The sequence below is a fragment of the Lepidochelys kempii genome, chromosome 1 (genome assembly GCF_965140285.1).
Source record: "Lepidochelys kempii isolate rLepKem1 chromosome 1, rLepKem1.hap1, whole genome shotgun sequence".
Lineage (NCBI taxonomy): Eukaryota > Metazoa > Chordata > Testudines > Cheloniidae > Lepidochelys > Lepidochelys kempii.
The window spans coordinates 7,094,119-7,117,595 of NC_136380.1; the positions used below are offsets into that span (position 1 = coordinate 7,094,119).

Genomic DNA, 23,477 nt, shown 5'->3' on the forward strand with positions numbered 1-23,477 from the left:
AAGAGCCCCCGCTCCTGGACAAGACTGAGCCTCCCTCACCCCTGTGACTGCCACCCAGTACCCTCCCCCGCCCCGTCTGCTACCACGTTGTCTCTTCTTGAGGAACTTGAGCTTTTTACATGTGCCATGAAGGTTCCAGGGCAGCTGAGGAGGCTTCTCTGACACTTCCCCCATCGTCATCATTGTGATGTGATTATGACATAGTTATAACGCATCGTGTACAAAACGTGTCCTGTGAGGTGTCTATGGAAAAGTTCTGATTGGCAGAATATGATGATCCCACGTCTACGCATTTTTTATTTTTGCATCTGAAGTTATGAATATTGACTATTTATCTGTGTAGCTACACCAGGCTGACACACACTCGGCAAAATACTTACAGTCTAGACAGCTGGTTATGAAGGGCCTATTCTGGTTGTTGGTGCATTGGGGAAATAACAGACCCCAGGAAAAGCTTATCCCCTACCTGAGAAAAGCCTTCCTGAGACTTCTCCAGAAAGCCTATGGATAATGGAAGCTATGACTCAGCAGGGAATGCAAAGGCATGTGATCAGACCACATGACACTAAACTCCATTTTGCTACCTGTGGGGAGACAGGGTCATGGGATGGGGGCTGTTCTCGGGCCCCTGCTCCTGCTCTTCCTCTTGCCCCCCAATGCCAAGGACAGATAGGGGGTCCATGGTTCCCCAGGGTGGGCCAGGATCCCTGGGTGGCTCTTAACACAGCCTAGCTCTAACTTTCAGGAAGACGAGGAGGCGGGCCCTCAAGGAGAAGAGGAGGAGCAGAGCATGAAGCTTTGTGCGGGGAAAGATGGAGCAAAGGCCTTAGGGGAAGAGGAGGAGGAGTGGGTGGAGCCTCAGGGGGGAGAAGAAGGGTAGGGGCAGGGTCACAGGGAGGCAGGACTCCTTCATGTGTATTGCTTTTACCTTTTGACTAGGTGGTCATCCTAAACGGCATGAGCTAGGCTGCGATAGGAGCTAGCCGTGCCTCTCTGGGGGAGTTGAGGTGCATTTCCACCACTTTCCAAGCAGATGGGGGAGCACAAATTGGGGGAAAGGGGAGGGAATCTGGGCCTGAGTCTCTTGGCAGGACTCGTGTGTGTCAGACCCTCACTCACACAAATAGTTCTGCTCTGCCTCTGTGGGAAGGGAGCTCAGCGGGTGTGCAGTGTGCATAGCCATCAGTATAGAATCATAGAATCATAGAATATCAGGGTTGGAAGGGACCTCAGGAGGTCATCTAGTCCAACCCCCTGCTCAAAGCAGGACCAATCCCCAATTAAATCATCCCAGCCAGGGCTTTGTCAAGCCTGACTTTAAAAACTACTAAGGAAGGAGATTCCACCACCTCCCTAGGCAACGCATTCCAGTGGAGGAGGGGATGCCTGAATGGGTTCTCCTGGGGCTCCTGTGTTAATCAGGTCTCTGACACCACTCAGACACAAGAATCTGGCTGAAGGCATCGGGGAAGGGTGGGTGTCTCTGCCCAAGTAGTAACCCCTGTCCACAGCTGGTGCAGCCCCATGAATCACGCAGCACCCAGAGCGCTGAGATAGGGTCCAGGACTGCGACAACAGAACAGCCCTGCAGCTTTTGTCATGGCCCATCTCCTCCCTCACCAATCCTTCTCCCCTTGCTCTGGCCTTAGACCCCATCTGGACCTCTCTCTACAAAGTGGAGATCAGTAGCTCCTGTCTTCTCAGATAAAAAGAACAGGAGTACTTGTGGCATCTTAGAGACTAACAAATTTATGAGAGCATAAGCTTTCGTGGGCTACAGCTCACTTCATCGGATGCATAGAATGGAACGTATAGTAAGATATATGTAGATATATACATACAGATAAGTTGGAAATCACCATACAAACTGTGAGAGGCTAATTAGTTAAGATGAGCTATTATCAGCAGGAGAAAAAAACTTTTGGAGTGATAATCAAGATGGCCTATTTCGACAGTTGAGAAGAAGGTGTGAGGATACTTAAGTTAAGGAAATTAATTCAATACGTGTAATGACCCAGCCACTTCCAGTCTCTATTCAAAGTCAAGTTCATGGTATCTAGTTTGCACATTAATTCAAGGTCAGCAGTTTCTCGTCGGAGTCTGTTTTTCAAGCTTTTCTGTTGCAAAATTGACACCCTTAAATCTTTTACTGAGTGGCCAGAGAGGTTGAAGTGTTCTCCTTCCAGTCGTTGAATGTTATGATTCCTGATGTCAGATTTGTGTCTACTTGTCTCAGATGTAAGGGTCCAGGATGGAATAGATGGCTGTGGCCTGTGTTTTTTGACTCCCAGGTCACTAGTATGGGAGCAGAGTGAGAAACTGACCCTTCAGTTGATGAACACCCTGATTATCCTTGCACGAAGTTGTTTGCTTTTCACACTGTACACAATGGGGTTCATTAGGGGTGGGACCAGCAAATAGAAGTAGCCCAGGACAAACTGAAGCAACATAGAGGAGCTATTCCCAAATCTGTGTATCACAGACAAGCTGATCTCTGGTAGGTAGAAGAGCAGGACGGCACAGAGGTGGGAAACGCAGGTGTTCAAGGCCCTGAGACACTCTGCATGGCACACGACATTCAGCACTGTTTTGAAGATCATCACATAAGAGAGGAAGATGAGCAACAAGTCCAACCCAAAGGTTAAGACTAGAGTAGACAAGCCATAGATATTATTCACTGTGATATCCGAACAAGCCAGGTTCATGACCTCCTGATGTGTGCAGTAGGAATGGGAGAGAATATTAGTTCGACAGTATTGGAACCGTTTCAGCAGACAAGGGAACGGTAGAACTACTACCACCCCTCTTAGCACACACAACAGTCCCATTTTGGATAACCTGCATGGAGTTAAGATGGAGGCATATCTCAGTGGGTTACAGATTGCAATGAAGCGGTCAAGCGCCATCAACAAGAGGAAGGAGGATTCCATACATTGAAGCAAGTGGATGAAGAACAGCTGGGCAAAACAGGCATCAAGGCTGATCTCCCTAGAGTTGAACAAGAATATGCCCAGTATCGTCGGTATGGTGGATATTGATAAGCCAAGGTCTGTGACGGCCAACATGGAAAGGAAAATGTACATGGGCTCATGAAGGCTTGGATCTGTTTTTATAATGAACAGAATGACTGAATTTCCTACTATTGAAATAACATACATTAAGCAGAAGGGGATAGATATCCAGAGATAGACGTCTTCCTTTCCAGGTATCCCAGTGAGAAGGAAAATTGTAAATTGGAATTTGGTATCATTGACAGCTGACATAATGGACTGGGCAGGTTCAAGGAGCTTTCAGCGTTCCTTCCTGAAAGGAAAAAGAACAGGAGACTAGCTGAAATGTAACTAGACATCTTTCTGCTCTGAGTGCAAGTCTAGAGACTCCCAGAAGTTCAAGAAAGATCAGCAAAAACATACTCTTGGATTTACACCATTAATAGGAAGATAGGCACTGGCAGACTGGATCAGACCTGCAGTCCATCTAGTGCACTATCCAGTGGCCAGTTCCAGAAGTTTCAGGGGCAGGTGGAAGAAACCCTGCAATAGGGAGCTATGAGATAACCAGTGCCCAGGGAAAGTTTCTTCCTGGCACCCATTAGTTAGACATATGTTGTGGTGTAAATCAGGAGGGTCTAGAGCACTTCCAGGCCTTTTTTTTTAAATTGCTCACTAATGAATTTTTTTTACAGTTACCCCTAGAAGCATCTAGTCCCTCTTTGAATCCTGCTATGCTCTGATCCCCAGTGATATCTTGTGGCTGGGAGTTCCGCAGCCTATTTGATAACTGTGATTTTACAGTTGTAACTTTCACACAGACACCCTTTCTGGCCCTTCACTTCTGAGTGTGGCCCATTGTGTCATTGCACGTGCATAAACACATGGCAAGTGCATTGTGAAAGTAGTCGTTGTATTATCTGTCCTCCATTGAAGCAATTTGTAAATGTGTTTCATTGCCTCATTATATACATTCTTTTTCACTTACTTCACTCCTGTCAAGGTTCCCTCGCCTACTCTGAACTCTAGGGTACAGATGTGGGGACTCTCATGAAGCACCCCCGAAGCTTATTTCTACCAGCTTATGTTAAACACTTCACCAAGGCACAAATCCTTCCTTGTCCTTGGATGGGTACTCTTGCCACCACCAAGTGAGTTAGAGAAAGATTCAGGAAAACGACCACTTGGAGTTCCTGTTTCCTTAAAATATCCCCCCAAGTCCCGTCACCCCCTTTCCTCGGGAGCCTTGAGAATAATCTACTAACCAAATAGGGAAACCAGATTCTTCAAAAACAGAACTTTATTATAAAGAAACAAAGAAGTAAAAGAAGCACCTCTGTAAAATCAGGATGGAAGGTAACTTTACAGGGTAATCTGATTCAAAACACAGAGGATTCCCCTCTAGGCAAAACTTCAAAGTTACAAAAAAACAGGGATAAATCTCTCTCTAAGCAAAGGGAAAATTCACAAGCTAAAAACAAAAGATAATCTAACACACCTTGCCTTATTTACTTACTCTTTTTTGCAATATTGAGACTCATTTTAAGATGATTTTAGGAGAAGGAGTTTTCTGACCTGATGCTTCTCCGCTTCCTTAGAGAACACACAACACAGAGCACAAACAAAGATTTCTTACCCCCCGCCCCACCCCGATTTGAAAATATCTTCTTTCCTTTTTGGTCCTTTTGCTCAGGTGCCAACCAGGTTATTTGAGCTTCTTAACCCCTTACAGGTAAGGAGGAATTCTAGGTTACCCTCAGCAGTATGTTTATGACAACTCCTCAGAGTCGAAATTCTGCCACTGCCTCTTTGTAACAGATGGGATCAATTCGCAGGGACAGGTTCTGAATTCAGTAACTGTGACTTCAACTGCATCACTCCAGATATAAATGTGTAAATATGATCAGAACCGAACTGTGTTAACTCTCCCTTACCAAATGCTCTTGGTGATACACCCTGACTCTCAAGAATCCCTCCAAGAGAAATTGAAGTGCTTTGCCTGGTCAGCATTGTCTGATTCTAGAGAATTCAATCATCCAACAAGTTTCTCTTCATCCTCACAGGAACTGCATCATCTCCCCGTGCAAGGATCTGTGGATTTCAGGCAAGTTACAAGATAAGACTGACAGTTACTTCAGCTGGGGGGAAGGGTTGGCTTCACAAATGGGTGAATAATGCAAACACTAGTTGTGCACTAATATCCAGCTGAGTGTGCAAGTTACTTCAGCCATGAGTGCGTAACAGCTGATGGGCGTAAATTATAGACAACCTCTATTGCACTCCCCTTTGCTGCACATCGGCTTTGCTCTTTGCAGAAACACAGGCCAACGGTTCTGTACTCTCAGGGCTGTTTGGAAAGCCTTGCACAAGTCTTGCAGAGAGAATAAATGCAGGCCCCTGAATGTATGTGTTAGACACAGCTTCTTGTGAGTTACCAGGAGACAGTATCATACAATGGTTCATTGAACAAAACAATTAATATCACAAACCAATTGCAACCAGGATGTGGAGTACTTCTGAAATAGTTTCTAAAACAAAGGCCATTAACTGTGTCATGGAAAATTAACCACTCTGTTTTTCCCGTTTAAGCAAGTTTTGAGGGTAAATCATAGTCCAAGTGCGGTTAACAGTAGGCCATGGGTTATAACAGACTTATTGCAGTTAGGGGAAGTTTAAGTGGAACTATCTGGATAATCAGGGGCCTTCAGATATTCTTTTGCTGCCATATTGTCTGTTGGACACCCACTAAGATGACCCTTTCCCATCCTTCTTAACACATACAATTATCCTGCAATAGGGGCATCACAAAACCTTATCAGATAATTTCTTCCACAACTGTTACCAGTGCTCCTTCCTATTGCGATTCCAACAGCTCTACTGCCAGCTTTGGCTAGACATGCATGTTATGAAACTTCGGTTTGTAATATTTGTATTATGATGAAAAGTTTTGGCATTCCATTTACATATCTGTACTTTAGTCCACTCCTGCCAATCCATTCTTTCCCCTCTGGTTTGCTTTCAGAGATGTTTTCTCAGGTTAGAGTGGGACTTAAAACCTACTTTATGTCATCTGGATTTCTTCAGAACCTGAAAAGATGACAGCATCTCGGCCCTCATTCAGTCCCTTGTCAGCAAACAAAAGTCTAGTCGCTCCTCTGTCCCTGGGTTAATAGCTGACTGGGTCTCCTCAGTTTCTATTCTGTCAGTCTGTAGCCTGTCTCCGGAGTGGGAACAAGCATTGGGATTGCTAAAGAAAATATTCATTCCTTGAGCTCTCACTCACTAGCAGGAGGTAACCCCAGCACCTGTGATTCAGCCATGGTGAGAGCTTGCTGGACGTGGATTTCAAAGTCAAGTGCATGAGTATTCATGGAAATGGAACCTCATTTCCCACAGGAAAGTAGCCTATTGCTCTCTGGCTGCCTGTGTCCTGTATTCATAAAATGTGGAGCACTGGGAACGGCACTGTGACATCTATGGAGCTGAGCTGCCATAATGAATGTGTGGGTTAAACCCCGTTCTGGGGATGTTTGCTGTAGAGCTGTATTGGGTTAAGTATTGGGATGTTTGTGCTCCACCTATATTAGGAGAAACTCGTCTGGCTCATCTTAGTTTAGCAGCAGGCTGCTAAAAAAGAAGCAGGAAGAGAAGCAACAGCTCAAGAAAAGCCATCGCTCAGTGAGCACTTCAGGAAGGTTGAGAGACAACATGGGAGCTACAAGCTGGGAAGAGCCTATTTCCAGGCTCCAGCCACGTTACACAGTGTGTTTTGCCAGCACTGGGAGTCTGTCCAGAGGTGGGACAGCTGTTGCTCAGAAGCTCTTCAGGCTGACAGGCACAGACACGGCTGGGGAAGTCTCAAGGCCCTCGGCCTGCCTGGGTCCCCAACAGAGTGGGAGAGCTTGGACTCAGAGACATGTACAGACTGTCGTTTGAAAAAAACCTCTTATTCTCCCATGTTACACTTTCTTCCTTCTCTTCAGATCAAACAGTCTTTTGGGTCAAGAAGGCTGGCTGGTCACTCCTCTCACCACTGGTCACAGACTCCCAGAGGGAAGAGCCAAAGGTGCCGAACACACTCAGACCTGCAGGGCCAGCCCAGTGGACCCGCAGTGTGTGGTAGCCCAGAGCCCAGCCTGAGAGTGGGAGGATCACGGGATTCCAGCCCAGGAGAGGGAAAACTACAAGGTCTGATGTCTGGCACTCAGAGGCCAGAGAGGGGGTGGAGATGCCAGTATCCCTGCAGCTCTGAGGGGTATCTACAGGGCAGAAACGTTGGAGCCCTCAGCCAGTCAGGAAAAAGAAATATGCCATATTAGACTCTTACTATAGAGCAACGCAGCTCTCAATTCCTGCGTTCACAATCGAGTCAGAGAATAAAGCCTTTGAAAATGCATTTGCTGAATAAATTTTCAGCAGCAAATATACCTGAGGCGATTTGTAAACTAGTCACTGATATTCCATGGGGTCTCATCTCGCTCAAACACTGGCAGGATTGGGCCCATAAGAACATAAAAATAGGAACAGCCATACTGGGTCAGACCAAAGGTCCATCTAGCCCAGTGTCCCGTCTTCTGACAGTGGCCAATGCCAGGTGCCCCAGAGCGAATGACCAGAACAGGGAATCACCAAGTGATCCATCCTCTGTCACTCATTCCCAGATTCTGGCAAACAGAGACTAGGGACACCATCCCTGCCCAACCTGCTAATAGCCATTGATGGACCTGTCCTCCATGAACTTACCGAGTTCTTTTTTGAATCCCTTTATAGCCCAGAGCACATGGCACCTCTAGAAACATGACCCCTTGAAAAATCCGGACTTGGAGCATCAGGATTTTAACAGTCCGAGCTCACTTTGAATGTCAGATTTCTGTGTAGCTTGAACAAACCATCACCCAGCATGGGCAGATGTGGGGGAGGAGTTGCCAAGCTACCTAGCGCTGCCTGCCCTCCAGCCCCGTCACTGAGTGACCCCTAACAGCCCAGCTGAGTCCTCTGCTGCTGCACAGAACACCTGCCAATGGAAACAGCTTCCAGCCTCTCCCATTCGCTTTGTATTTTAAAGACAGTGAAACCTGCCAACGTACCCAGTTCCTGCTAGAGGAGGAGCCGCTGACACTAGAGGTCTTCACCCTAAACAACAAGGAGTCATTGGCAAGGCTGCACAGGCTGCAGGCAGTATCTGTTCACATCGGGAGGCAGCTCCCTTTATGAAGCCTGCCGGCACCTTCCCCTGGGGGCCACTTGGCCAACAGGGAGCCTCAGCTGCTTGACTTACTGTACACCAGCTTTAACTCCCGTCATGGCCAATGGCAAACGGCAGAAGGCCAAATCACAGGGGATGCTACACAACTGGACTGCAGCACCAGCCCTGCTGCAGGCTCTATTCCTGGTATCTAGGAATGTCATCACTGTTTATATGATTCCGATTAGTCACATGGCTACGTTGGGTGCAGCCAAGTGGTAAGGATTATGCTGTCTCAGCTGTGATCTTGCTGAAATAACATAATATAAAACAATAATAATAATAATAATAATAATAATAATAATAATAATATATAGGGCCTTATTTCTCCTCAGCAGCCCCCTGTCCTACATTACAAACTCAGGGTACAGGCCAGGGAAGTGAAGGGAGTTTCCACAAGGCTCCTTACATGGAAATTTCCTTCAGATTGTTCCGGGACGGGAAGTCTCTTTCCATCTCCCTGAGGATTGTAAAGGGAGACCCAGGATCCAGGGATACCCAAAGTGAGACACAGATCTCAGTGATGCACTGGTAGCTAGGTCCTCCTCCCACAATCTCTGTGCCTCCACATCTTCTCTAGGACAGTCTCCAGCTCCCTGCTGGAGAATCGGAGAGGGCAGTGCAGAATGGGTAAGAAAACAGTCAGTATGTTACCTCTAGAAGAAGAAAGAGGAGAACCCATCCACCCCAGTGTAGATAGAGGTAAAAAAACATTTTCAGGCTCTCTGCACATGTCCTATGGCGGAGAATAATTTGGAAGAGCCATCTGAAGGAAGGGATCAGAAGGAAACCCCATCAACCAGAAGGCATGGGATACATTGTCGTAGGGATGGGGGTTCCACGAGGAGGAGATGAGTGGTGGGTTTTCGGGACACCTTCTAAGGGGGACAGAGTCCTCCATCTGCAGTCCAGACCGGGAGACTCAAGAACTGTGCTGTTCGCCTGAGGCTAGAATTCAGGATGTGAGAGAGCATCTACTGAGATTGATCAAGCCCTGGAACGGCTAACCCTTCGTACTTCTCCACGTGGGTGTCGATGTACTGCCAAGAATGACCTTGAGTGGGTCACTGCCGGCTACGTGACTTTGGATTCTTCGACCACAGGATGTTGTTCCAGGAAGAAGAGTTGCTATGAAGAGATGGGATCCACCTAACCAAGAGAGGGAAGAGCATCTTCACAGGCAGGCTTGCTAACCTAGTGAGGAGGGCTTTAAACTAGGTTCGCTGGGGGACGGTGACCTAAGCCCTGTGGTATGAGGGGAAGTGGGATACTGGGAGGAAACGCAATGAGTAGGGTGCAACAGGAGTGGCCTCCTGATTCCTACTGTGAAAGTAGTGGAATCGGTTAGTTATCTTAGGTGCCTGTATAGAAATTCAAGAAGCCTAGGAAACAAGCAGGAAGAATTAGAAGTCCTGGCAAGGTCAAGGAACTATGCTGTAACTGGAATAACAGAGACTTGGTGGGGTAGCTCACATGACTGGAGCACTGTCATGGATGGGTATAAACTGTTCTGGAAGGACAGGCAGGGGAGAAAAGGTGGAGGAGTTGCACTGTATGTAAGAGAGCAGTACTATTGCTCAGAGCTCCAGTTGCTCTGAACTGGGGAAAAGCCTGTTGAGAGTCTTTGGGGTAAGTTTAGAGGTGAGAGCAACAATGGTGATGTTGTGGTGGGAGTCTGCTATAGACCACCAGACCAGGAGGATGAGGTAGACGAGGCTTTCTTCAGAAAACTAACAGAAGTTTCCAGATCACAGGCCCTTGTTCTCATGGGAGAGTTCAATCCCCCTGTGTCATAAATATAAAGGGAAGGGTAAACCCCTTTAAAATCCCTCCTGGCCACAGGAAAAATCCTCTCACCTGTAAAGGGTTAAGAAGCTAAAGGTAACCTTGCTGGCACCTGACCAAAATGAGCAATGAGGATACAACACACTTTCAAAAGCTGGGAGGAGGGAGAAAAACAAAGGGTCTGGGTCTGTCTGGGTGAGGCTTTTGCCGGGGACAGAACAGGAATGGAGTCTTAGAACTTTTAGTAAGTAATCTAGCTAGGTATGTGTTAGATTGTAATTTCTTTAAATGGCTGAGAAAATAGCTGTGCTGAATAGAATGAATATTCCTGTCTGTGTGTCTTTTTTGTAACTTAAGGTTTTGCCTAGAGGAATTCTCTATGTTTTGATTCTAATTACCCTGTAAGGTATTTACCATCCTGATTTTACAGAGATGATTCTTTTTCACTTCTATTAAAAGTTTTCTTGTAAGGAAACTGATTTTTTTCATTGTTCTAAGATCCAAGGGTTTGGGTCTGTGGTCACCTATGCAAATTGGTGAGGATTTTTACCAAACCTTCCCCAGGAAGTGGGGTGCAAGGTTTGAGAGGATTTTTGGTGGAAAAGACATGTCCAAACTACATTTTCTCAGGAACACAGATAAAGTTTGGTGGTGGCAGTGGAAGTCCAAGGGTAAAATAGTTTGTACATTGGGGAAGTTTTAACCTAAGCTGATAAAAGTAAGCTTAGGAGGCTTTCATGCAGGTCCCCACATCTGTACCCTAGAGCTCAGAGTGGGGAAGGATCCTTGATGTGGTGGCAGAGCGGTGGGATTAACTTGCAATCATTTTGAGATCAATTTGAGATTTTCTGAACCAGAAAAAACAGATATTAAATGGAATTTTTTAAAATCCTTTGTGCTGCTAGAAAGCAGGTCTTCAACTGGCAATAGTTGGAAGTTTTTTTTTTTTTTTTTTTTGCTTTGCTTTGCTATGGGGGCAGAGCAGAGACAAAAGGGAATTGTATTTGGGAGCTGCAGTTTCTCTTCCTAAAGGCAAAGTTGTTACCCTCCTGCAGGGAAATTCACAAGTCTTCACAGACCTAAGAGCAACTAGAGGGGATTTCTACCTATTTGTCTGAAGAAAAAAGTGTTAGTTTTTGTGTCTTTTGTGGGTTTTTTTCTGGAATTTTCTTTAGGCTGACAATCACAATCCGAGAATAGGTATGCTATTGCAGCACAGCAAAATTTTACAAGTCAAGTTTTGTTTGTTTTATTTCTAAACCTTGGGTGTAAAGTTAGTTAAAAACAGAGAGGTTAGGATGACAGACTGCATGGCTCAACAAAAGCTGGAATTAGCCAGATTCCAGGCTGATGAAAAACAAAAGGAACATGAAAGACAGATAGAACTCGTGTGGCTGGAGAAGGAGATACAGGAGCCTGCCTACAGGAGGGAGATGGAGGCAAGGGCCAAAGAGATGGAGGCAAGGGCCAAAGAAGTGGAGGAGAAGGAAAAAGAGAGGAAGCATGTGGAGGAGATGGAGAAGATAAAGACTCAGCAGAATATACCAACAAACCCTAGCAGTCCTTCTCCAGGTACCACTTCCCATCCCAGAAATTTCCCCACCTACAAGGCAGGCGAGGATACTGAGGCCTTCTTAGAAAACTTGGAAAGGGCCTGCCTTGGGTACAGCATCTCGACTGACCAATACATGGTAGAGCTGAGGCCGCAGCTCAGTGGACCCTTAGCTGAGGTGGCAGCTGAAATGCCTAAAGAACACATGAACAACTATGAACTGTTTAAATCCAAGGTGAGAGTCAGAATGGGGATAACACCCGAGCATTCTCGTCAGAGATTCAGAGCCCTAAGGTAGAAACCAGATGTCTCATTTACCCGACATGCCTACCACATTGGGAAACATTGGGATGCCTGGATATCAGGAGCCAGTGTTGAATCTCCATTAAATTTGCCCTTCCTAATGCAAATGGAACAATTCTTAGAGGGTGTTCCTGAGGAAATAGAAAGATACATCCTAGATGGGAAGCCCAAAACTGTAATCAAGGCAGAAGAGATTGGAGCCAGATGGGTAGAGGTGGCAGAGAAGAAGAAAACTGGTCGCAGCTGGAGCGGAGTCCAGAAGCGACAACCCCAGACCACACCCTATTCCCGGAGGCCACCCAAGGCCCCAGCTACATCCCCAAAAGATTACAGTTCATTGCACCAGAATCACACCAGATATCCGCAGGCCCAGATACCTCCCAGATACCCTTGGAGCGGAGGGAAACTGTGAGTGTGGGTGTCTCATGTGGAGGGACACCGGAACATAAGTGTCAGCTATCCATGCTTCCTTAGTGGACCCCAATTTAATCAACGAGAGATCCAAGTGACGATTCAACCCTTCAAGTCCAGCTCTTTCAATTTGCCTACAGCCAAGTTGCCTGTCCAGTACCAGGGCTGGTCAGGAACGTGGACTTTTGCAGTCTATGATGATTATCCCATTCCCATGCTGTTGGGGGAAGACTTGGCCAATCATGTGAAGCGGGCCAAGAGGGTGGGAATGGTCACCCGCAGTCAGGCTGAACAAGCCGGGAGGCCTAGCTCTGTTCCGGAAACTTCTATCAGGACCCGGTCAGAGGAGATGGACCCGGACTCCAGGCCAATGTCTGCAACAGCAGTAGTGGATTCAGTCCCAGAGACCCGGACGGAACCAGTCCCACAACCAGCAGAACAACCAGCACCAGACCCATTGCCAGCCCTGAATCCAGTACTTGCAACCTCAACACCAGAGGACCCCACCAAACCTGAACCGGCAGCAGCCCATAACCCTACAAAAGAGGCTCAGCCGGAGCCTGAACCCCAACAGAGCATCCCAGTGGAGAGCGGTTCACAGTCAACGGAAACAGCCCTACTGCCTACATCGCTTCCAGAGGGACCAAGCATAAGTCCACAATCTAATGAGGAACTGATGTCTCCAGCATCAAGGGAACAGTTCCAGACTGAACAGGGAGCAGATGAAAGCCTCCAGAGAGCTTGGATGGTGGCATGGAGCAATCCACCATCTCTCAGCTCTTCTAATAGATCCAGGTTTGTTGTAGAAAAAGGACTTTTATGCAAGAAAACTCTTTCTGGTGGACACCAGGAAGACTGGCATTCTCAGAGACAGTTCATAGTTCCAACTAAATACCGGGCCAAGCTCTTGAGCTTAGCCCACGATCATCCTAGTGGCCATGCTGGGGTGAACATAACCAAAGACCGTTTGGGGGGTCATTCCACTGGGAGGGAATGGGCAAGGATGTTTCTACCTATGTCCAGTCTTATGAAGTATGCCAAAGTGTGGGAAAACCCCAAGACCAGGTCAAAGCCCTTCTCCACCCACTCCCCATCATTGAAGTTCCATTTCAGCCAGTAGCTGTGGATATTCTGGGTCCTTTTCCGAAAAAGAGCCCCAGAGGAAAGCAGTCCATACTGACTTTCATGGATTTTGCCACCCGATGGCCGAAAGCAGTAGCTCTAAGCAACACCAGGGCTAAAAGTGCCAGGCACTAGCAGTCATTTTTGCCAGGGTAGGTTGGCCCTCCGACATCCTCACAGATGCAGGGACTAATTTCCTGGCAGGAACTATGGAAAAGCTTTGGGAAGCTCATGGGGTAAATCACTTGGTTGCCACTCCTTACCACCATCAAATAAATGACATGGTGGAGAAGTTTAATTGAGATTTGGGGGCCATGATACATAAATTCCTAAATGAGCACTCCAATGATTGGGGCCTAGTGTTGCAGCAGTTGCTCTTTGGCTACAGAGCTGTACCCCAGTTCAGGGTTTTCCCCATTTGAACTTGTATATGGCCGTGAGGTTAAGGGGCCATTACAGTTGGTGAAGCAGCAATGGGAGGGATTTACACCTTCTCCAGGAACTAACCTTCTGGACTTTGTAACCAACCTACAAAACACCCTCCGAACCTCTTTAGCCCTTGCTAAAGAAAACTCACAGGATGCTCAAAAAGAGGAATGCTATGATAAAAATGCCAGAGATTGTTCCTTCAAAGTAGGGGACCAGGTCATGGTCTTAAAGGCGCTCCAGGCCCATAAAATGGAAGCATCATGGGAAGGGCCATTCACGGTCCAGGAGAGCCTGGCAGCTGTTAATTATCTCAAAGCATTCCCCACCTCCAACCGAAAGCCTAAGGTGGACCATATTAATTCTCTAAAGCCCTTTTATTAGAGAGAATTAAAGGTTTGTCAGTTTACAGCCCAGGGAGGAGACGACGCTGAGTGGCCTCAAGGTGTCTACTATGAAGGGAAAAGTGCTGGTGGTGTGGAAGAGGTGAACCTCTCCATGACCCTTGGGCGTATGCAGCAACAGCAGATCAAGGAGCTGTGCACTAGCTACATGCTGACTTTCTCAACCACACCAGGACTGACTGAATGACCATACCTCTCCATTGACACAGGTAATGCTCACCCAATTAGGGTCCAACCTTACCGGGTGTCTCCTCAAGCTGAAACTGTTATAGAATGGGAGATCTAGGATATGTTACAGATGGGTGTAATCCGCCCCTCTGGAAGTGCATGGGCATCTCCAGTGGTTCTAGTTCCCAAACCAGATAGGGAAATACGTTTTTGCGTGGACTACCGTAAGCTAAATGCTGTAACTCACCCAGACGAGTATCCAATCCATGCACAGGTGAACTATTAGAGTAACTGGGACGGGCCCAGTTCATCTCTACCTTGGACTTAACCAAGGGGTACTGGCAGGTACCGCTAGATGAATCTGCCAAGGAAAGTTCAGCCTTCACCACACATCTCAGGCTGTATGAATTTAATTTCCTCCCTTTCAGGCTGCGAAATGCACCCGCCACCTTCCAAAGACTTGTAGATGGTCTCCTAGCGGGATTAGGAGAATATGCAGTCACCTACCTTGACGAGGTGGCCATCTTTTCGGATTCCTGGGCAGACCACCTGGAACATCTAAAAAAAGTCCTTGAGCGCATAAGGGAGGCAGGACTAACTGTTAAGGCTAAGAAGTGTCAAATAGGCCTAAACAGAGTGACTTACCTTGGACACCAGGTGGGTCAAGGAACTATCAGCCCCCTACAGGCCAAAGTGGATGCTATCCAAAAGTGGCCTGTCCCAAAGTCAAAGAAACAGGTTCAATCCTTCTTAGGCTTGGCCGGTTATTACACATGATTAATACCGCAATACAGCCAAATCGCCGCCGCACTGACAGATCTAACCAAAAAGAAACAGCCAAATGCCGTTCAGTGGACAGAAGAGTGTCAGAAGGCCTTTAACCATCTTAAAGGCACACTCATGTCTGACCCTCTACTAAGGGCCCCAACTTTGACAAACCCGTTCCTAGTAACCACAGATGCGTCCGAGCGTGGTGTGGGAGCAGTTTTAATGCAGAAAGGACCTGATCAGGAATTCCACCCTGTCGTGTTTCTCAGCAAAAAACTCTCTGAGAGGGCAAGCAACTGGTCAGTCAGTGAAAAAGAATGTTACACTATTGTCTACACCCTGGAAAAGCTACCCCCATATGTTTGGGGATGGCGTTTCCACCTGCAAACCGACCATGCTGCGCTACAGTGGCTTCATAACACCATGGGAAATAAAAAAAACAAAACTAATTCAGTGGAGTTTAGCTCTCCAAGATTTTGATTTCTACATCCAACACATCTCAGGAGCTTCTAACAAAGTGGCTGATGCACTGTCCCTTGGAAGTTTCCCAGAATCAACTGGTTAAAGTCATCCTCGAGATGTGGAAAATATTGTTAGTCTTTATGTACTTGGTAGTATATTTAGAGGTGCATGTGTCTTATTAACTCTGTTTTTTCCTAGAGCTGCAGGATGAAATCCCAGCCAGCGTCTCACCCTAGCTGAGATTTGGAGAGGGGTGAAAGGGGTGGAAGGGTAAACCCCTTTAAAATCCCTCCTGGCCACAGGAAAAATCCTCTCACCTGTAAAGGGTTAAGAAGCTAAAGGTAACCTCGCTGGCACCTGACCAAAATGACCAATGAGGAGACAAGATACTTTCAAAAGCTGGGAGTAGGGAGAAAAACAAAGGGTCTGGGTCTGTCTGGGTGAGGCTTTTGCCGGGGACAGAACAGGAATGGAGTCTTAGAGCTTAGTAAGTAATCTAGCTAGGTATGTGTTAGATTATGGTTTCTTTAAATGGCTGAGAAAATAGCTGTGCTGAATAGAATGAATATTTCTGTCTGTGTGTCTTTTTTGTTACTTAAGGTTTTGCCTAGAGGAATTCTCTATGTTTTTATTCTAAGTACCCTGTAAGGTATTTACTATCCTGATTTTACAGAGGTGATTCTTTTTTACTTCTATGAAAAGTCTTCTTGTAAGGAAACTGAATGCTTTTTCATTGTTCTAAGATCCAAGGGTTTGGGTCTGTGGTCACCTATGCAAATTGGTGAGGATTTTTAGCAAACCTTCAGCAGGAAGTGGGGTGCAAGGGTTGAGAGGATTTTGAGGGGAAAGACGTCTCCCAATTACGTTTACTCAGGAACCATATAAAGTGTGGTGGTGGCAGTGGAAGTTTGTACCTTGGGGAAGTTTTAACCTAAGCTGGTAAAAGTAAGCTTAGGAGATTTTCATGCAGGTCCCCACATCTGTACCCTAGAGTTCAGAGTGGGGAAGGAACCTTGACACCCTGACATCTGCCGGGAGAGCAATACAGTAGTACACAGACAATCCAGGAAGCTTTTGGAGAGTGCTGGGGACAACTTCCTGGTGCAAGTGGTAGAGGAACAAACTAGGGGCCATGCTCCTCTTGACCAGCTGCTCACAAAAAAAGAAGAATTGGTAGGGGAAGTAGAAGTGGGTGGCAACCTGGGCAGCAATGACCATGAGAAGGTTGAGTTTGGGATCCTGACAAAAGGAAGCAAGGAGTGTAGCAAAACCTGCAACTTCGGACTTCAGAAAAGCAGACTCTGACTCTTTACGGGAACTAATGGGCAGGCTAAGGGGGAAAGGAGTCCCGGAGAGCTGGCTGTATTTTAAAGAAGCCTTACTGAGGGTGCAGGAACAAACCATCCCGATGTGCAGAAAGAATAGCAATTACGGCAGGCTTAACAGAGAAAACTTCAGTAAGCTTAAGCACAAAAAGGAAGTTTACAAGAAGTGGAAATTTGAACAGATGACTAGGGAGGAGTAAAAAAATATTCTTCGAACATGCAGGGGTGTAATCAGGAAGGCCAAAGCACATTTGGAGTTGCAGCTAGCAAGGGATGTGAAGGGTAACAAGAAGGGTTTCTACAGGTATGTTAGGAACAAGAATAAGGTCAGGGAAAGTGTGGGACCCTTAGTGAATGGAGGAAGCAACCTAGTGACAGATGATGTGAAAAAAGTACTCAATGCTTCTTTTTGCCTCAGTCTTCAGAGACAAGGTCAGCTCCCATCCAGCTGCACTGGGCAACACAGTCTGGGGAGGAGGTGAGCAGCTCTTGGTGGTGAAAGAACAGGTTAAGGGCTATTTGGAAATATTGTTGTTTCAAATTCATGCATTCTTTACGAATTTGTCACACAAATGGGGGGATAACTGCCAAGGTAACCCAGGAGGGATGGGGGAGGAGGGAAGCACCGAGTGGGGTGGTGGAGGAGGGGAGGACAGAAGGACAAAGCCACATTGCACTTCAAAACTTATTGAATGCCAGCTTTCTGTTGCTTGGGCAGTCCTCTGGGGTGGAGTGATTGGGTGCCCGGTGGTCCCCCCACCACGTTCTTGGGCGTCTGGGTGAGGAGGCTATGGAACTTGGGGAGGAAGGTGGTTGGTTACACAGGGGCTGCAGTGGTTTTCTGTGCTCCTGCTGCCTTTTTTGCACCCCAACCATATGCCAGAGCATAGCAGTTTGATCCTCCAGTAGCCTCAGCATTGCATCCTGCCTCCTCTCATCACACTGATGCCATCTCTCCTCTCGCTCATCCCTCCTGTCCTCACATTGATTTTGTGCTTTCCTGGACTCTGACATTGTCTCACTCAACGCATTGTGCTGGGCTCTTTCAGCGTGGGAGGACTGCATGAGCTCAGAGAACATTTCATCACGAGTGCGGTTTGTTTTTTTTCAGCTTCTCATCTTTGATAGCCTCTGGGATGCAGATGATTCGTGGAGCAATGAAACATTTTCAGCTGCAGGAGGGAGAAAAGGGAGATTAGTCTTTAAAAAGAGACATTTTAGAGAACAATGGGTTGACTCTTTCATGGTTAACCGAGTTGTTAACATTACATAGCAGGTGTAATTTCTTTACAAGGTTGCATTTTGCCTGTTATATCGAGGGCCTGCCAGTTTGGTTTGAGAGATTACACACAGAGGGCTGGTGGACAACAGAATTTGGCTTGGAGGCACAATGGTAAGACACAGTCTTTTGGGTTCTTTAGCCTTCCTAACATGTGGGAATGGTTTCAAACTCCAGTGCCCTCATTTCCCATACCAAGCACCCATTGGGCTGGCCCTTTAAAAGGAGGGGCTGCAGTTTTCTGGTTAATGTGCAGCACAAACCCAACTAGCCCCCCACCCCCCACACACACAAACACAATGCTCTGGGATGATCACTTCATCTCTGCCCGAATTGCAGGGATGATTTCTGTTCAGCCACAGGCAAACAGCCCAGCAGGAACGGCCACCTCTGAATGGCCCCTTAATAAAATTCCCTTATTTCAGCCAGGTGACCATGAATGATATCACTCTCCTGAGGATAACACAGAGAGATAAAGAACGGATGTTGCTTGAATGCCAACAAAAATTGGGACCATACGCTGCCATGCTTTGTTATGCAATGATTCCACACTACGTACTGCTGGCCTGCCGTGGTAAAGTGTCCTGCTATGGAGGACGGAATAAGGCTACCCTCCCCAGAAACCTTTTGCAAAAGATTTGGGAGTACATCCAGGAGAGCTTCACTGAGATGTCCCTGGAGGATTTCCGCTCCATCCCCATGCACGTTAACAGACTTTTCCTGTAGCTGTACTGGCCGCGAATGCATCTCAAGTCTTCAGGGCAAATTATCGTAGAATCATAGAATATCAGGGTTGGAAGGGACCTCAGGAGGTCATCTAGTCCAACCCGCTGCTCAAAGCAGGACCAATCCCCAATTTTTGCCCCAGATCCCAAATGGCCCCCTCAAGGATTGAACTCACAACCCTGGGTTTAGCAGGCCAATGCTCAAACCACTGAGCTATCCCTCCCCCCAAATTAATCATTAAACATGCTTGTTTTTAAACCATGTATTATATTTACAAAGGTACACTCACCAGAGGTCCCTTCTCTGCCTTCTAGGTCCGGGAGCCCGCCTTTGGTGGGATGGGGGGGGTACTAGATCCAGGATGAGAAACAGTTCCTGGCTGTCGGGGAAAATGGTTTCTCCGCTTGCTTGCTGTGCTTCAACCTCCTCCTCCTCATCATCTTCCTTGTCTCTGAAATCCGCATCCCTGCTGTGTGAGAGTCCATTGACAGAGACCACGCACGGGGCTGGGGTAGCTGGAGGGGCACTCCCTAGAATGGCATGCAGCTCATCATAGAAACAACATGTCTGGGGCTATGACCCGGAGCAGCCCTTTGCCTTTCTGGTTCTTTGGTAGGCTTGCCTGAGCTCCTTAAGTTTCATGAGGCAGTGCTGCGGGTCCCTGTTCTGGCCGCGGTCCTTCATGCCCTTGGAGAATTTTTCAAATATTTTGTCTTTTAGAATGGAGTTCTGATAGCACGGATTCATCTCCCCATACAGCGATCAGATCCAGTACCTCCCGTTCGGTCCATTCTGGAGCTCTTTTGCGATTCTGGGACTCCATGGTCACCTGTGCTGATGAGCTCTGCATGGTCACCTGTGCTGATCAACTCGCCACACTGGCCAAACAGGAAATGAAATTTAAAAGTTTGCGGGGCTTTTCCTGTCTACTTGGCCAGTGCATCTGAGTTGAGAGTGCTGTCCAGATTGGTCACAATGGAGCACTCTGGGATAGATCCCGGAAGCCAATGCTGTCAAATTGCATCCACACTACCCCAAATGTGACCCAGCAAGGTCGATTCCAGTGCTAATCCACTCGTCGGGGAGGAGTACAGAAACCGGCTTTAAGAGCCCTTAAATTTGGAAAAAATGGCTTTGTAGTGTGGACAGGTGCAGGGCTAAATTGATTTAATATTGCTAAATCCGACCTAAATTCATAGTGTAGACCAGGGCTATGAATCATTGTCTTGAGTGGATCGTACCTTGACTGCAACTTGAACAAGCTGCTCCTCTGAATGCTGACAGGTACTCAACAAATATAGATGCTGGCCAAGAAAAATCTGGACTGCCACAATAAAGCCAGGATATATCATCTCTGTACCCTCTAAACCAGGTCCTTTCTTGTCTTGAGGGGAGTCTTATAATTGTCCCACTTTTTGAGCTTGGAACAATACCCCATCTCTGCGAAATGCTTATCACCAAGCAGATCTGATTGGACACCTCAGTCTCTTCCATTTGGGATGCTTGTGACCAGAGCTATAGAGTCACCCCCACCCTCCTTAAAACTAGTAGGTTGATTAGCAAACAGCACAAAGCATTGGAGAAAATGGTTATAAAATAGCAGGCAGCTCTCACACGTCTACACTCATCTATCTCGCATCTCACTACAAGCTGAGTTAGACAGATTTTGCTCTGGAGACAGAGGAACAGAACTGGCCCATTTACATTCTTAGGGAAACCAAGGAGCTCTTGGGACACATCCTACTTTCCCTGTGTCTCTGAGAGCATCTTCCCATCTGTTTACTCCATTCTTGTGAAAGCAACCCTTGGTGCAACCTGTGTGACCTTGGGCCCAGGCACCATAGTGCTCAGCCATGTCCATGTTTCAGGGCCAAGAGGTGAGCTGACCTTTGCCCTGAGACTGTTTTCTCTCAGCAAAATATCTAAGATGAGGCCCCTGTGGCACTTGCTCCATTGCTTGGCTGTTAGACCGATTCAGCCTCAATGGCTTGCAAACACTGTTCCCGTGACTGTGCTGGAACTCCCAGCATCCCTGTGACACTCCATCGCTCCCCTCAGAGATCCAATACCTACCCTTCACTGTCAGCCACAAGCATCCCCACATCTGCCACAGACACCAAGGGTCTGGAGTTACGGGGCTTCCCAGAAGCCAGCTGTCACAGGAGGCTGTGGTAAGAGGCCTTTTATACACAAATGTCTGAGGTGTTGCTCTGTGAAACCCTGACAGTACCCTGATCTTTGGGTCTCAGAGTACCTGAGCACCTTAAATGTATTTATCCTCCTGCCACCGCTGTGAGACAGGGCAGGGCTAGTATACACCTGAGCAGAGGCTCAGACAGCCAACAGCTTGCCCACAGTAAGGGGATCAAACCCCGTTCTCTTGCATTGCGTTGCAGAGCCATGCCCAGACCACAGGACCAGCCTTCCAGACTCCTGAATGGTGACAGGCCCGGCTGGATTGTCTGCTGCGCCAGCAGAGCTCCCCCTGGGCTGCAGAGAGCAGGGATGGCACGGAGCCAGTTAGAGAGGTTTGATTCGCTGGCCTATTCTCCCCCTGCCTCAGTGGAGTTTAAAGCAGCCTGAGGGCTGGGCTGACCTCCTCTGGGTGGTAATTGCTTCCAAGAGCCCCCACTCCTGGACAAGACTGAGCCTCCCTCGCCCCTGTGACTGCAACCCAGTACCCTCCCCCGCCCCATCTGCTACCACGTTGTCTCTTCTTGAAGAACTTGACCTTTTTACATGTGCCATGAAGCTTCCAGGGCAGCTGAGGAGGCTTCTGTGACACTTTCCCCATCGTCATCATTGTGATGTGATTATGACATAGTTATAACGCATCCTGTACAAAATAGGTCCTGTGAGGTGTCTATGGAAAAGTTCTGATTGGCAGAATATGATGATCCCACGTCTACGCATTTTTTATTTTTGCATCTGAAGTTATGAATATTGACTATTTATCTGTGTAGCTACACCAGGCTGACACACACTCGGCAAAATACTTACAGTCTAGACAGCTGGTTATGAAGGGCCTATTCTGGTTGTTGGTGCATTGGGGAAATAACAGACCCCAGGAAAAGCTTATCCCCTACCTGAGAAAAGCCTTCCTGAGACTTCTCCAGACAGCCTATGGATAATGGAAGCTATGACTCAGCAGGGAATGCAAAGGAATGTGATCAGACCACATGACACTAAACTCCATTTTGCTACCTGTGGGGAGACAGGGTCATGGGATGGGGGCTGTTTTTGGGCCCCTGCTCCTGCTCCTCCTCTTGCCCCCCAATGCCAAGGGCAGATAGCGGATCCGTGGTTCCCCACAGTGGGCCAGGATCCCTGGGAGGCTCTGAACACAGCTTAGCTCTCGCTTTCAGGAAGACCAGGAGGCAGGCCCTCAAGGAGAAGAGGAGGAGCAGAGCATGAAGCCTTCTGGGGGGAGAGATGGAGCAAAGACCTTAGAGGAAGAGGAGGAGGAGTGGGTGGAACCTCAGGGAGGAGAAGAAGGGTAGGGGCAGGGTCACAGGGTGGCAGGACTCCTTCATGTGTCTTGCTTTTACCTTTTGACTAGGTGGTCACCCTAAACGGCATGAGCTAGGCTGCGATAGGAGCTAGCCGTGCCTCTCTTGGGGAGTTGAGGTGCATTTCCACCACTTTCCAATCAGCTGGGGCAGCACAAATCGGGGGAAGGGGAGGGAATCTGGGCCTGAGTCTCTTGGCAGGACTCGTGTGTGTCAGATCCTCACTCACACAAATAGTTCTGCTCTGCCTCTGTGGGAAGAGGGCTCAGCGGGTGTGCAGTGTGCAGAGACATCAGTAGGGGAGGGGATGCATGAATGGCTTCTCCTGGGGCTCCTGTGTTAATCAGGTCTCTGACACCACTCAGACACAAGAATCTGGCTGAAGGCGTCGGGGAAGGATGGGTGTCTCTGCCCAAGTAGTAATCCCTGTCCACAGTTGGTGCAGCCCCATGAATCATGCAGCAACCAGAGCGTTCAGGAAGGGCCAGGACTGCAACAAGAGAAGAGCTCTGCAGCTTTTGTCATGGCCCCTGGATGTTTAGGCAGAGAAAGGACAGAGACAGGCCAGGTGTAACGGGAAACAACATCCACATCCCTTCTCTTTACTGACTGTATCAACAGGAATTCTGAGTTTGGGGTAGCCACCGATACGGCTCTTTTTGCGCCAACATCCCATTGCTCCCCTGGCTCCCAATGAACAGTGTCAGTGATAATCAAGATGGCCCATTTCAACAGTTGATAAGAAGGTGTGAGGATACTTAAGTTAAGGAAATTGATTCAATGTGTGTAATGACCCAGCCACTCCCAGTTTCTATTCAAATTCAATTTCATGGTATCTAGTTTGCACATTAATTCAAGCTCAGCAGTTTCTTGTTGGAGTCTGTTTTTCAAGCTTTTCTGTTGCAAAATTCCCACCCTGAAATGTTTCACTGGTTTTGGAATGTTATGCTTCCTGATGTCAGATTTGTGTCCATTTGTCTCAGATTTAAGGTTCCAGGATGG

The 23,477-nt window shown here is 47.5% G+C and overlaps 1 protein-coding gene across 1 annotated transcript; it reads right to left on the minus strand.

The window, feature by feature from the left end:
* Nucleotides 1-2,327: 2,327 nt before the first annotated feature.
* Nucleotides 2,328-3,263, minus strand: LOC140896448 (olfactory receptor 51G2-like). Its single transcript, XM_073308345.2, has one exon. It carries the CDS (start codon nucleotides 3,261-3,263, stop codon nucleotides 2,328-2,330), a length of 936 nt encoding a protein of 311 aa, XP_073164446.2.
* Nucleotides 3,264-23,477: the final 20,214 nt, after the last annotated feature.